The sequence below is a fragment of the Lichenostomus cassidix genome, chromosome 2 (assembly GCF_008360975.1).
Source record: "Lichenostomus cassidix isolate B80296 chromosome 2, HeHo_3.0, whole genome shotgun sequence".
Taxonomy (NCBI): Eukaryota; Metazoa; Chordata; class Aves; order Passeriformes; family Meliphagidae; genus Lichenostomus; species Lichenostomus cassidix.
Genome location: NC_139482.1, coordinates 21,092,746 through 21,108,730, shown reverse-complemented (window position 1 = coordinate 21,108,730; position 15,985 = coordinate 21,092,746). Strand labels below are relative to the sequence as shown.

The window sequence follows — 15,985 nt, the reverse complement described above, 5'->3', positions numbered from 1 at the left end:
ATGTCTTTATGCTTAACATATTTGGTGCTTATTGGCATCTAGCTGATTATCACTGAAAACATTCTACCAGAACCAGTAGTAGATTATAATCCTACTTCAGGGGGATCTAACTGTGGCCTTCCAGCACCTCTAGGGAGCCTACAGGAAAGATGGAGACTTTTTACAAAAGCATGTAGTGACAGGACAAGGGGGAGTAGCTTCAAGCTAAGAGTGTAGAAAGATGTCTCTACCCAGAGCAGGGGGGTTGGAGCTAGATGGTCTTCAAGATCCCTTCCAATCCAAACCATTCCATGACACTATGAAATGTTAAAAAAAATTGATTTCATAAATACCAATAGCACAGCAAAAAATTTAACGTAGAGTGCACTAAAATTAAAAGGACATTTACCTGGATAGCTGCCTTATGTTGCATTTGTTTAGAACATGACTGAAACCATCAAACTGATGATACTGCTTAGCTAAGGACTAAAGCCTACACACTTCCAGTGAAAGCAGAGCCAACTAGCACTAGCAAACTCTTGCTGACAGCTTCCAGGTTGAGGTGGACACTTATTTGGACCACCAGTCAAACTGATGCCCATGATGGGTATTTGTGTTGACATGCTCTCCCATCTTTTCAGATCCAGACATCCAAAATACTTCCTTAAATAACTGAACACCATTCCCCACACTCACTGCACAAGTTAGCTTCTCTGTCTACTATCTGTGGAAGTATTCCACAGAGTAAAAGAAAGTTTTAACTTATAAATAAGAATATTTCAGAAAATAACTTTGCATCTTATTTTCTACTGAATTTAAATATTCATATCTATTAAAATCTCAGAATTCAGAAAGAGCTTTAAAATAAATCTTCAGAGCTTATCACACCTATTCTGTTAGTGCATAAACTCTATATGAAGTAGAATGATTAGAAGGGGAAAGAAAAAAATCACCACATTTCTACAATTTTAGTATTTCTTAGGCATGTCCACAAGAACTTAATTTCCCTTAATATACTGTGTTTTCAAAAAATTATGTAAGGTAAAAAATGTGAGGACAATAATTTTATAATATAACGCAATCACTGAATAGAGAAATTGAGACTTTTTTCTTCTGAGTACCAAATTCTAGAGGAAACATACTCTGATTTAAAAGTGGGGCTTTTAAAAAGCAAATATTTACTTGGCACATACAAAAGAAAAAGTATTGCAAACAACGAAAAAATGTAGAGAGTAACCTAAGTACTATGTTTTTTTTACAGGTACAGAAATGTCACAGCAATGTAATAAAAAAGTCACTTTAGCCTTTCTGCTCCCTACCTTAGCTCTAGAAGAACCGACATTCTCCATGTTCTCAATACTGCAGATGCAATTGTGCGAGACTTTTCGGCAAGCTACGCGAATGTAGTCCCAGAAACTACGAGGACTTTCATAGCCGAACCAGGTGATCTGACCTTAAATCAAAATACAAGATACATCAAGATTTATGAACCTCCCTCTCTGCTCATTGGAGATAACCAGAATTAAGTGCTCCCCTATTTGTTTCCTGTACTGAAAGGATTTTATACAAACAAGTCCACGAATTCCTACTGAAAATTGGCACAGATGTAAAAAAGTTGCATTATGCAGCTTACCCTGGTTTGAAAGTGATGCACAAAGAGAAGTTTCAGGATTTTGTGTATGTATGTGTACTTCCTTGATTTTTCTCTTGATAGTATGCTAAAATAATACTCAAGAGTCCTTCACAGGACTCTTCAATCACAGAAGAGCACAAACTTGTTATTTAAAAATATGAGGCAAGAAGTATTGATGCATTTTGTTTTAGCCAGTACATACATTTCACTAATACATTCAAGTAGAGAGAGTTTTGTTCTCAAAAAAATCCAAACCATATATATATATCCAAACCACATATATATATATATATACATATATATATACACACACACATGTATATAATACCACTTTGCTGTGGTAGTGTTATCCTTATTTTAGGAGCAGACTGGAATTTTTCAAGATGTGCTTCCATTTGAAGAGAAGCTGATGCATAAACAAAAAAGTTTTGCAGTCACAATTTCTTTTGAGTATACACAGAACATTCCTTCAGAAGCTGAGTGAAATTAATTAAGCAAATCATTACCCCTTCTGGAACTATACCCAAAATCCTTCGCATTTCTCCCAGTCTGCAATGAACTGCACTTAGAAAATGAAAGGCAAAACTACATAGCACTTGCAACATCTTCACACAAAATAAATTGCATTAGAGGCACAATAGTTCAGCCCCGTTTCTCAGAGTGAACAGCACACTGTTCTCACTTTGGACATACCTGCAAACAGGTATGGAACAAGTAAGGTGAGCATTACCCTCTGCTGACTGCCAGCATTGCTACATGCAAAACCTTGCCTCCATATAAAATGAAATCTTATTTTTAAATAATTTTATCTTATTTCAAGTCCTGAGTTGCAATTCTAAAGCTTTACTAATGTATCAGAAAGACTTCTAACTTTTTCTGTAGAAAGCTCAGATTTCAAGACAGAATATATTAGAGTGATACTGCAAATCATACATACTGAAAATAAAATCCAAAATATGCAGTTTTATCTGACATGACTAGACTTAGCTCTAAGCATCGCTAAAGCAGTGTCAAAGATCTGCCCCCTATGATCTGAAGAAATTCCAGCAGCAGGTTTTTTTTCCCCTAAAGGGTGCATGTAACTTGATTTTATGGTCCATCTGTTTACTTCACCACAGATGTATTTATTAAATTCAAAGCATGATAAAAGGCTTAAAAAAACACACAAGCAAGACAAATTAATATATACCACTCAATATGCCAAAGGAAAAAAAAAAAAAACCAAGGTGCTTCAGTTACTTTAGTTTTAGATCTTCTCAGCTCTAAGGACTAAAATAAAAGAATTTCCACAAGGTAAGTGCTTTTAAAAATCTTTTTTTTTTTGTTGAAATGCCAAGTGTAGTGGACAGCAACAAAAATTCAACAGCATTTTCACAACATGAAAGGCTATGGATATTTTTCATATTCTTCACCAAATGAAAGCAGAGCCAAATATTTCTGCCCTAGGGATTGTACTCGCAAAATTAAACGCAGTTAGAGTGTGAAGATGGCTTTGTATCATCAATTCTAGTTTCAACTAATAAAGGCAAGCATATGATGTATTAACTTTTGTGGCTTTTTTCAAACTACCTTAAGGGCAGGATAGATTCAGCAAAAAACACTTTCACTTCAGTTTTCTGAAGTTGCTAATGCAAGGCAATTCCTTTTACAAATGAACACCTGAAAAAGACAGAGTCAATAAAAAAAACAACCCTTTACAACAGAAATACATATCAGCACTTATTTGGCTTACACTAATCAACAAAGCCAGCTGGCCATATTTCAACATCCTCTGACATAACAGTGGGCTATCTCACTTCAGCTCTGCAAGAGGGTACGGTGGGTTTCAGACTACAGTAGGAATTTTCTTCACTTGAAATTCACAGCCAGCTCAGCACCTTTTGTAAACCAAGGACTCTTGTATTTCACTATTCTGTCCCTATACCTTTAAACCTTGCCCACACTCTCCTAATTAATATTAACCTGAAAAAAAAGGTTTCTCAACCTATCTATACACAGAAAAATGCTGGAAAAGACTGACTGAGAATAGTGAGAATGTATTTTAAGAAACACTAAATAAGATATTAAACTGTATATTCACTAAAATTTAACAGCTTTCAGCATATGAAATTCTATTTGGCCCTCAAAGCACTCCATGCACACAGCTGTGAGAACTCTTTAAGAATGAGGAATGGAATAGCTCCCACTGGTCAGGCTGTGCCTGCAGTACTGTGTCCAGTTCTGGTCTCTACAGTTCAAGGACAAGATCAGATCAGAGAGCGTCCAAAGGAGGGTCACAAAGATGTTCAAAGGGCTGTTGAACCTGACCCATGAGGAAAGACTGAATGCATTAGGCATTTTCTCTCTAGGGAAGAGAAGGTGCAATGGGGGAGCTCATCACACTATTCCAGTATTTAAAGAGGGTGAAGGTTCCCTCTTTATAAGAAGCCACACAGAAGACAAAAAGGCAGCAAGTGCAAGTTGCGCTGGAGAGGTTTCACCCCAAGAAAGAAATTTTTTTTCAGTAAGAACCAAAATTCACTGGAACAACATCCCCAGTGATGTGCTAGAGTTTGCATCATTGGAGGTTTTCAAGATGTGATTGTATAGGGTGCCAGGTATTCTCATCTTGACTCCCCTTCCCACAAATTATTGGGCCAGATGATCATTCAAGGACCCTTCCAACCTGGGCTGTTCTATGATTTCAAAATATTAACTAAATTAAATAAATAACTAAATGTGCACTTTCACCACATTTTTGCATACTGCTGCACACCTACTTGTATCAACCCATTTCTGTTCTGACAACTAGATATAAACATCCACAGTTATTGCAGATCTTTTTCATGCCCAAAAAATTATTCACAAATAAGATTAAACAGTTTGATCCCTACTCAATTACAGTCCAATTTAATTTACAAAGTTCCACGGTTGCACAGAAGTAATGACTAGGATGCTCTAAGGTACAAGCAGGTTTTCTTCAGATTTCCCTATATTACTTAGTTCACAGCAAATTTTTCTATCCTGCAAAAAGTATGTTTTAGTACCACTTGCAGCAATAAAGTGGCATAATAGTCCTTTGAGGAATTTCTGTGATACCCACTCTTATTTTGGGCCTACAGAATAGGTCATTAAATATTTACAAGAGTTCATAAACCCAGTCCTCCAAGACAATTATATATTCACTAACAATTTTTCTCCATACATGCACTATGTGTGTATAGATATTAAATCTAGTAATAAAAGCTATTCTCCTAATATAGCATTATTGCACCAAATAAAGGGCTACCCCAGCTATTTGTTATACACCAACACTACTTCTAAACATGCAGACTGGCTAGCAGTTTGGATATTAAAAAATTGTGCTGTAAAGGATATTACACTGAAAACATAGTAAGTCAGCAAATACATCCACGAGACAAGTTTTCAGAGATATGTATGAGATGATGGCCATGGAAATCTACAATAGCTATTCATGTTTTTCAGTACTAACTCAACACTATTTTAAAGTGACAGGAAAAGGCAGAAAATAATACAGCCTAGTGATACAGTAAAAACAAAATACACACCACTTCGAAATTACTTCAGGTTTTAAATCAGTTTGGATACACCTGAGATCAAATCCCAAGTACTGTTCCATGAACACTTTTCATGTCCCTACCTTTTCTGCATTAACTATATACACTTAGCTGATTTGATAAAAAGGACATTTACAGGAAATATACCTGAAAAATCTGTGGCCAGAAAGGAAAACAAGAAAACACACAGATGACTACAAGATACCACTTCATCTCCACAATACAGAACGGTCAAGAATGGAAAAAATTCCAAACAACTATCTGTGAAGAAAAAGGCTCCTGAAATGATTCAGCTTGCTTTACAGATTATCAAACACATATACATTTGTACAAAAATTTGTAAAATCCCTTTCAGGACTATAGGTCTTACTTGGTCAAGAGACCTTCAAATACTTTGTATCCCCCCAGAACAACACAATCTCTGCTGTATTATAAAACCATGCAAATGCTTATTCCTAAGAAGTAATAAAAGAGTAATTAATCACTTATTTTTTTTTTCTGTTACTTCTTCTCTCCTACCTTTTAAAGATCTTTAAATGCACTGTCAAGTAGTATATCTTGTCAGCAGAGAAGACATGGTTTACTTTAGTGACAAGAAGAACACATGCTTTATATCCTCATTACAATCTTTGGTCTACTCCACATTCCCAATAAATCCAGCACTTGTAGGAAGTACCTGGTATACTGCACATGTAGTATTACATAGTACAGGGACACAGCTCTCCACTTTCTAGAGCATATAAGGCAGTCAATGACTTGCAATCCCTGAAAAGACAATGAATTCAGCTTGCTCAAACTCCTTCCTTACGGCAATTCAGATTGCTTTTACTGTCAGCAGTGGCCTATTCCTGACTGCTACTTTTGGCATTAGTGTACATGTAGCTGTAAGGTAGTGCCATAGCACATTGTCATCTTTTTCAGAACTATTTTGGTGCCATACGTGCCAAGTCTTCTCTATCATATTAACAGATACTGATATTCAAGCAGCATTTACCAATCTCTGTTGTGTGAGCTGGTTTGTTCCTGCCAATCTTGTTTTATTATTAAGCAAACACCCACATCCAAAATATTCTTAAGCAAATGAGCAGCTGGACTAAAAAAGTGCATTCATGGGGAAAGTCATCAGTTTTCTGCCTGCTTGACTTCTTGGTCTAGCTCACGACAGGACTCTGTGAAGACCACAGTCAGGAAAGGTAAGCACAAAAAGCAGTAGGGGGAGGATAAAAAACTACAGCAAACTGCGCTGAGTTTAAGAAACGTCGTGGAGATTTTCATTACAACTGGACAATGTCATGAGTAATCTGCAACAGCCCTACTTCGAACAAGAGGCTGGACTGGATGACATTCTAAGAAACTTTCCAAACTTAATTCTTCAATGAGAGTGAATGTAAAAAAACAAATCAACAAAACCACTCGTGGTTAAATCAAAAATGCTATTTTACAACCCTTTTGCTACTGGGAGCTGGTTACATCAGATCAGGTACCTATTGAAAATCCATTTTACATGGTGCTTGCATTGCTAGAATGAGCATTTTTACCAAGACATCTAGGAAGATGAGGCTTGGAGAACTACTGTCTCAGAATTCTTCATTTCAATGGTTTTAGAAAAAGCATAAACTTCTAACCCCTGTAGTTGAACTCTTTTTCCCTTAAAATACCTATCCTTCTTCCTGTGATTTTATTTGTGGGGTTTTTTGTCTTGATCCTAATTAAGCATGAAACCAATAAGCAGAAAAAGTCACTATAATTCACCAAGACTATGCTTTGCTCCTTAAAAATATATTAAATTTAATGTCAGAAAAGAGTTACCAGCAGAAGTTTTCTAATAAAAGTAAACTTCATGCTTTATATACTTTATAACACAAAGTAAGTACTTTTTTTATTCCTCCTTCCTCACCCAGTACTTCCAAAGGAAGCTAAAGATTAAGGACTGCTGTTTGCCACAGCCTTAAGGAAGTAAAATTCTATATACTTAAACTCTCAAATCTGGATCATCCATTTAACTACACTGCCAGGGGATTATCTGGACAACTTTGATACAACAAAACTATTTACCTTACCATAGACAAACAGCTCAAATACATTCTGCCAGTTTCAAAACACTTTATATAGTCCACTGCAATCACCAGTCTGCTGTTAGTGTGTTCGTATTGACACAAAGTACATATTAAAAATATATTAGGCAATTCCATCAATAAAATAAAATTTCTTTCAAGCCCTGAGTTGTATAATATATACACTCTTGAAATTTGTACTGTAACGGTACATTTCTTACCTCAATTTCTGTTATATTATTTAAAAATCTGAAAGAATTACACAAAGTCAATGAGCTTATTATCAAAATATTTCCTGCTTGCAACACAATCCACAGTTTAACTCTGCAAACTCAGAAAATCATACTAGCAATTACAAGAAGACTGAAACAACAATTTAGCTACTTGAATTTTTCTATTTCTTACTTGAAATAATTTTTTACTTGCAAATTCCATTTGCCAACCTGCCAAGACTTCTTCTCTGTACAGCCTGTCCTGAATAAAAGACTGCGAAGCAAAAAATGTTGAGGGGGAAAAGAAATTATAATGATTTTTGCTCAAACATCACTGAAGCTGGGGGAGAAGGAGAAAACAGAGCAATTTCCCTGCAGAGTCAAGTTACTAAGTACTCATAATGACTCCAAAAATCTTTGTCACAAAGTGATAAACCCTATGTTTCTACCCCACTGTGCAACTCTTTCTTTCTTCTCTGACAGAATCCCAGCAGGTAGTAATTGTGCTACTCAAATGTCAGCCTACACACAATGTTGTTCACAAAGCTTAGTTATGAATATTAAAAAGTATGAAAAGGAGTAGATTGTCATATCACACATCTATATTTAGATGATTATGATGTTCATCATAATCCTCAAATCATTTCAGAAACTATACACAGAACGGAGAAATGAGAAGATGCTTCCAGAGTCCTCTTCTAGTGACTGCTACTGCTAAGGCACACTCTGTTCCTTAAACAAAGCAGCTTCCTCTAGAACAATTGGAAAACACAGATAGACATTATCTTGAATGAGAATATCTGACTTGATACAAGAAGAAAATCAACAACTGACCTTTCTCAAAAGCAATTTAATCCAGTACATGCCAGTAGCTAAAAACAGCTTCACTAAAGGGTGGGGCAATGGAATGAAAAGACCTAAACACAGTATCTGGGAAAAAGGGCAACAAAAGAAAGGAAGGGAGAAAGAAAAGGGAGCAGCACCACAGATATGCTCTCTGTAGCTTCTATTAAAGCAGATAACACAATTGTCTTTCAGACTCTTAGAGGACAGCCTTATCATAAAGCAGAAAAGCAGACAGAGCTCAGCACCATGGCAACATCCACTTGCTTAATTACCAGCCCAGAAGGCTTCCAACAAGATCATTGGAAACATGTTTCACAAAAACAGTTGCAGTCACTTTTTCACAGTAATGCAAAAAAATCAGGAAGGTAACAGCAATAGGACAGACACAAAGAAAGGCAATGCTTTCATTCAGCATCAAGGAGTTTGGACAGATGTACTCTGGTTTTGTATAAACAACTTCTCATGGCAAAATCATGAACAGTAAGGAAGTTATTTAACATACCTTTCAGTCGATGACTTAGAATCTGTTCCAGAATGGCTGCAAAATTATTAAATTCAGGGGAAGTATCATCGATAGTTTCAAAACACGAACGGTCAATCAGTGTCTTGACTGAAAACCTAGAGCAAAAGTACAGGACAATCATAAATTATATGGATAATTAGTGGTCCTCTATAGCAGGGCAACAGTTTTTATAAACCAAAAGAACGAGGAACCAGAAACCACCTCGATGATTTCAAGTTCAGTCTGATCATCACAAACACACAAAACATTGTGATGTAGTCTGGAAGTACAATCAGCATTGTTGGTCTTAGGGATATAGCCTTAAAAAAGGAAAAAAAAGCAAAAATCCCCACCCTTTCTACATAGAAATGAGCTAACTATTTTACACTTCTCTCAATTCTTTTAATAAAGTTGTAGGAAAACAAGCACTCAAAGCATCCAACATCAGTTTCTCTTTGTAACCCTAAACATAATCATTTTTTGCTTGACATTTTGTCTGTGCTCTTTTTATCCCCCAAATCCATGTTCAAGGATCTGAACTATAAACTTATCCTATTATGAGAACACTCTAATTTCATCCTAATGCAAAAATAATCCAGACATGTAATAAAACAATGAATTTTTATGCATTGTTAACTCTGCATTCACTTAGGCTGATTTCCCTGTGAATGGGGATAATCCTTATTCAGCACTATATTACTTCATTATTATGCTAGACAAGCTATCAATTTAAATGCTCTAACATTTAAAATTGGAAAGACTGAATCAAGTCACCGTAAAAAGACAAGATGTAACTAGTCAACTGGTCAGTCTGCTGTGCTTAGTTACACCTACATTTATACAAATTTATTCTTATTCAGAGGATAGTTTAAACCTCAACAAACATGACCAAAAATTACTTTTCTTTTGCCTTCATAATTTTAATCATAATCCATTTTTATTTTCCTTTCTGCAACTTGTTCTTCAGTTTTCAGTTTCAAGACAAATTCCCTATGTTCTCAATTTTAAAAATATTAAATTTGAAGTATTTACTATGGTTTTTTGCAATAATCTTGTTTCTATTAACAGAGCTATACTAGAGCTTGAGGACAGTTTTCACAACACCCAAACCTCAATAGTAGCAACTTAGCACATTCTCACTCTGCCTGTTCATCCCAGATCCCTTACCTGAGCACACTGGCTTCCTCAGTTTTGCCTGTTCTACTTTTTATGGGGCTCACTAGGAACTGTTCTAGATTTTCAGTACTGGAAAGGAGGCGTGAAGTGACTCTTAAATATGGGTATGTTCTTAATAACTATCCTTCACAGCATCTCAGCACAGGCAGTTCTATGGCACAGCTGCAGAAGCAGCACAGGATATAGGCATGGGTAGGAATAAAACTCCTTACACCTGTACTATTTTCAAATGCTCTGTACTACAGCAGTAACTGCCTCCACAGTCGAGTCTGCACAGCCTTGATGCACAAAACTAATATGCTCAAACTGAACTGACTCACAGCTCAAGAGTTTCCACTCAATTATGCGTTACTCAGTAAACTTCTGAATAAAGACTCCCTATTTTACCTTTCCTGCAGGGTTCTATGGTTGTAGTGTTTTTGGCAGGACAGGAATTAGGAGTGAATTAGGGTGGGAGAGGAAGCTGCTCCTGCAGTGCCAAGTTATGACTCAGTTTTGAACTCCTCCACATTTTAACCAGTTTTAAGTAAGTGAGAGACATGCATGCCCACCAGTTAACTGCTATGACTCCTCTAATGGTAGAGCTCATTGCTTCCTCAAAGCTATACCAGAGCTATGAAATTTCTGACAAAAAAAAATTCTTCATTTTGAAAAACAAATGTCTATAGCAATGCCGTGACTAAGCCAATATTAACGATAACAAGATCACTCCTCCCACACCATGCAGATCTGAAAAAGAGAAGGTGCAGCACATCACTCACTCACAGATACAAACGCAAGATAGACAGTGAGTTAGCAGTGTGATGCACTGCCCTGTATACAGGAATATCATCTTAAAACTCAGAGACATGATCATCCATAAACTGAAAAACAAAGTAGAGTACAATATATAGCTATGCCTATTTTTCCTGTATTCAATGTCATATTTAAAAGTTAGCTAGGTAATATTGTATGGGATACAGATTCAGAAATGGAGATATATGCAAAAATAAACACTTAAGAGCAATTTCACATACACTTCTAAAAGTCAGAGATAAGCAATTTATTTTATTTTTTAAGCATTCTGCAATTCAACTGAGGAAAAAAAAATCTCGTTTTTAAGGAAACAATTTTTTATATAGCTAGGGTCTGATTAAAAAAAGACAGTCTAAGAGCTCATCATCAATACAGATGTTCTTTTTAAGTGCTCATATTACTTTCACTATGTATTCCACAGAAATGTTAATTTTCATCTCTCTACCCTTTCACAAAAAAACCCTAAACCTTTATAATTAAGTTTGGTTAAACTGGCTTTTAGAAGAACTTACATGGAGTGCAAGTATGTACACTTTACTTCCATAGACCAGGAAGGTAACAGTGCTACCAAGCAAAATTTGATTCACTAGAAATATATTTTTGAGATTTAAAAAAAAACCTCTTAGGCAAATACTTGTGTGTTGTCTGTTTTTCTCCAAATACTACGAAGAGGCAAACATATATTTAAGTGCAAGTTAAAAGTCATAAGCACATTTTGCATGTTATATATTCACACTAAAAAGGATTTAGGTATTTAGAAGTTATGCCTTTGAAAAAAGGTTACACTGTAAGCATTAGGCAAGCAATTCTCCTCAGTCATGAATGAAGCCTCACGTGTTGTTTCCAGTGTTTGGCCCCCCAGACCAGAGAGTCCATGCTCTTGCACAGTACTGTGGAGCCACATGCAGACTCAGAGTCAAGAAACAAAAGGTCAAGTCTAAAGCACACAAGAGCTATGAAGAAGAAAACTCCAACTAGGCAGAGCTGGAGCTGTTTCCTTGGTTCCCTTTATTGCTCCCAACTTCACAGAATGACTAAGGTTGGAAAAGACCTTTAAGATCATGGAGTCCCACATTAACCTGGAGTGAACCCAGTGGTGCGAAGTCCACCACTAAACCATGTCCCCAAGTGCCACATCCATACTTTTTTGGAATTCTTCCATCAATGGTGATTCCACCACTTCCCTGGGCATTCTGTTCCAGTGCCTGAACACCCTTTCCATAAAGAAATTTTTCTAAATATCCAATCTAAACCTCGCTGGTGCAACTTGAGGCTTTTTCCTCTCATCCTGTCACTTGCTACCAGGGAAAAGAGCCTGAGCATCACCTCACTCCATCTCTTCTCCACTGGGCTGCTACAGCAGCACTGCACTCCAGAGCAATAGCCTACCTATACACCAGAGGTTAACTTTTTAGTGGACTATAAGAGCACATGAGTAATGTAGCTCCTGTTGCTATATTACCTGGTGCTTCAAGACTCTTTTAAAAAAAATGTCTTTTACCAATCACTTTCCACTGCGTTACTGCAACAACTTTTACTCCCCAACTTTTGTTGCATTTGTTCTTTTTAGTACAGTAACTGCCAGTAGAGAGATTATGCTTAACACATCTTAGACATGAAACCATACAGTTCAGCCAAGGGTCAATGTAACTGCAACAGGTCTTATGCATGTTAGCAAAACCACTGTTTTAAAAAAGTATTTCCTCAAGGTTGTTCAATTCTGTGTTAACATTCTGCATTTAAGCCACGAACATCACTTCCAAGGCCTGTCTCAGTTGTTCTGTATCTATATGTGAACCTTATCAAAGACTAGATTAAAACAAGTTGAACAATCTATAACTAGTACAAAATTTCAGTGCCACTTATTGGAAAATTAAAGGGACCAAACTAAAAGGAAAACAGGTAGGGAGAGAGACAAAGCTTAGAACATGTATTACTTACTCAAAAACAAATCCTAATAATTATTCCAATTTAAATAATGGCTGAACAGTTACAAAAACATAACCATGTATTTTCACAAGCATAGAACTTCAGTATCTATGTTACTTTCTATGGCTAGAGTGACATTCAACAATTCAGTGGAAACAAACTGTTCCTTCCAAAACTGTAAACATAAGAAATTATCCACATCTGCAGGAGCAGTTATGTATCATTATTCTAAGAAAAGATGAAAACCCTAAAGTCTGGTCTAACTAGTAAGCAAAAATATGCTAAATTGAAGCTTTAACAAAAATAATGCATTAAATTATCAGAGATTGTTAACAGATGGTAACTCAGAAGAGTATCTTCTTTGTAACCTTTCCCCTTCACTGGAGAGCAGGCCATACCATCCAAATTTGATTGAGTCAATTGATTGGAGCTATTTTTTACCAGAAATATTTCATATTCTCATAGAATTTTGATTGGAAAGGACTACAGTCTCACTCTTTTCAATAGTAACTTGGCTCCTCCTAGCAAGTAACACTTTTCTATAATATATGTATAATAACTGCAATAAAGCACAGAAATACTTCAAACATTTACTCTAACAGGGGTGAAATAAAAATATAAATGAATGTACACACATCACAATAATACAAGTCTTTTTTCCTCAACATCCTTTTCAAATTTTAATGTGTATTCACAAACTAAGAACTTCAGGTTTTATAAAGATAAAATTAAATTATTTTACTGAAAATAATAAAAATACACCAATCTCAAGCAGTTTCTGTAGTAGCTCTCGGTTTATATATGTTTAACTGAATTCCCCCAGATTTCTAAGCATTTTTAAATACATTACACCATCATTTCAACTTCAGGAAAAGGACATCATACCAAAAAACAGTGTAACAGCACAGAGCACAAAAGAGTTCCTCTCAAGTGGGAGGCAGAAAAAAATAACAAGTTCTGTAGAATACAATAAATTCCTTTAAAAAAGAACTGTTTATATCCTGTAAAATTGTGTCATTACTTGATAAAACCAGTGTTTTCCTGAGCACACAGATTGGCAATATCTGTATCTCTTTAACAGCAGTAAAACTGAAAACTTTTATTTCTTTTATCTGCTTTGGCAGGTTTGATAAAAAACTTTTTTTTATTTCTTTGTTGCATAGCTTTTTACAGGTAGGAGCAGAGATAGGCATACAAGTTTGGGAAAAGACGGAATAGTACTGATGCTACTCAAACACACATACTACGATTTGAAGGAATATTGAAACAAATTCCTTTAATGAGATGAATGATACAGTCATACTTTGTAAAACCTGCTAACAATATATAATAAAAGAAAAAAAAAGAAGAAAAAGAGGGAAAATATGGGGTCTTGTGGGTTTTTAAAAATACTTCTGCAGCATTAAGTGATAAGGTACAAAATTATCTAATAGTTGTCCTGGCACTATAGCAAGGTTTGCAAGAACTACAATTAGATCATAACAGTCATGAATCTGTTGAAGACCTCTCCCAGATAATACTCAAATTACTTTAATAACTTCAAAATCAAGCAATTGACACAAACGACCAAATGAAGCCATTGCTACCAGCATATCCACGAATATGAAAGTTTGCCATGACGTTACAAGTCAGTGCTGCACACCTGGAAATGCTGCATCAATTCCACAGTGACAGCAGGGCAAACGCTTCAATGGAACGTCATAGGAAGCGTTACTAAGCTCGCATAAGCTCGGCACTAAGATGCTAACAAAAAAAAATCTAAAAAAAAAAAATTTGAATACAGTAGCTCTAGCCCGTACTGCAGATCTCCTGATCTAGATTTCGTAGATAAAAATATCCCGGAGCGCAGCCTCCGCGGGATGCTCCTGCGGCACCGGCGCGCTGGCAGGAGCGCACGGTCAGCCGCTTCCCCGGCGGCTCCATCCCGCTAACTCCAAACCTCACCACGGTAACTCTGACCCTCACCGCGGCCGGACCGCGTCACCTGAGGGCAGCTACAGCAGCTGTGCAGCACGAGTCCAGCGCTGCCCAGGGCTGCTCCTGCCCTGCCTCGCTCCCGCATCACCTCTCGCCCCAGAACGCAGGCATGCTGCCGAAAACAAACCCCTCAGTCCCCCGCTTCGAAAAAGGCCCCGAGGCAGCGGCACTGCCCGGTGAGCCCCTGTCCCTCGCCCACCGCCCGGACACCATCCCGCGAGCGCTCCCGCAGGAGCTGAGTCAGGATGGATGGAGGAGGCTGCCCTCCCTCCGCGGGGCCGGCACCTCCGGCCTCCCTGCCCCGGACAGGGCTGCGGCGGGGACAGCGCCCGCGCTCCTGCCCCCGGCCCACCTGTGCGGAGCGGGGCGGGACGGGCCCCGCGGGCTGCGGCGGGAGCGAGGGGGCACCGTCCCCTCGGGCGGGTAGGGCCCCGGCCCGGGGCTCACCTGCACACCGTGATCAAGTTCCGCCTCTCCACCGCGGCGTTGCGGGACGGGACGCTCTTCCTGCGGGCGGAGACGTTGAGACCCCCTAAGCCGAGGGACGCCATCTCCGCTGGGCAGGGCAGGTGGAGCCGCCGGGGCTGGCGCGGAGCCTTTGTTCCCGGCCTCCCGCTCTCCAGGATGCTGCGCCTACCGCCGCCACACGCGGAGAAGGAGGAGGATGATGAGGAAGCCCCCGTGTTTTCCCCGCTCCTCCTCCCGCCGCCCGGTCCCGGAGCCCCGAGGCAGCGGCGGGTCGGGCGGGGATGCGCGGGGTCCCCGCGGCGGGGGCGGCTCGGCCCCCCCGCTCCCGGCAGCCGGGCCGCCACAGCGCCGCAGAGCGCCGGCCCCGCCAGCCAATCAGCGCGCGGGAGGGGCGCGGCTGAGGCGCCGCCTGGCGGCGCTCCCGAGAGGCACGAGGCGGTCTGGGGCGCGCGCCGCCGGCGGGAGAGGGCCGGGGGAGCCGCGCTGAGGGGCGGCGGGAGAGCGGCAGGGATCGCCTTCGGTCAGAGCCCCCAGAGAGCCCTGCAGCCCTCCGAGCGCCTGGAAAATCGTGGTCTTCCTTTAATTGTTATCAGTTCTTTCCCTTCTTAGCGAGTTGGCGTCCAGAAGGTGAGAACTTCCCTGGTTATAGCTTGTAGAGTTCGAAGTGCCTTCAGTCGTTAATTAGAACCATAGAATCGCAGAACCATTAAGGTTGGAAAGACCTCCGAGATCATCGAGTCCAACCTTTGAACACCACCATGTCAGCTAGATGTCACTAAGTGCCACATCCAGTCGCTTCTTGAACTTTTCCGTGAGATTTCTCCCTCACCTCCCTGGGCAGTCTGCAGCAGTGCTGG

The 15,985-nt window shown here is 39.0% G+C and overlaps 1 protein-coding gene across 1 annotated transcript in view; it reads right to left on the bottom strand.

The window, feature by feature from the left end:
* The window catches only part of RUNDC3B (RUN domain containing 3B), a 51,890-nt gene extending 36,426 nt beyond the window's left edge, over window positions 1–15,464 (bottom strand). The window contains exons 1-3 of the mRNA XM_085050642.1: window positions 15,108–15,464; window positions 8,784–8,899; window positions 1,299–1,432 (exon numbers count right to left, since the gene is read on the bottom strand). Coding sequence (XP_084906768.1) covers window positions 1,299–1,432; window positions 8,784–8,899; window positions 15,108–15,211 — 354 coding nt within the window. The 5' untranslated portion in view covers window positions 15,212–15,464. The remainder of the gene's footprint in view (window positions 1–1,298; window positions 1,433–8,783; window positions 8,900–15,107) is intronic.
* Window positions 15,465–15,985: the final 521 nt, after the last annotated feature.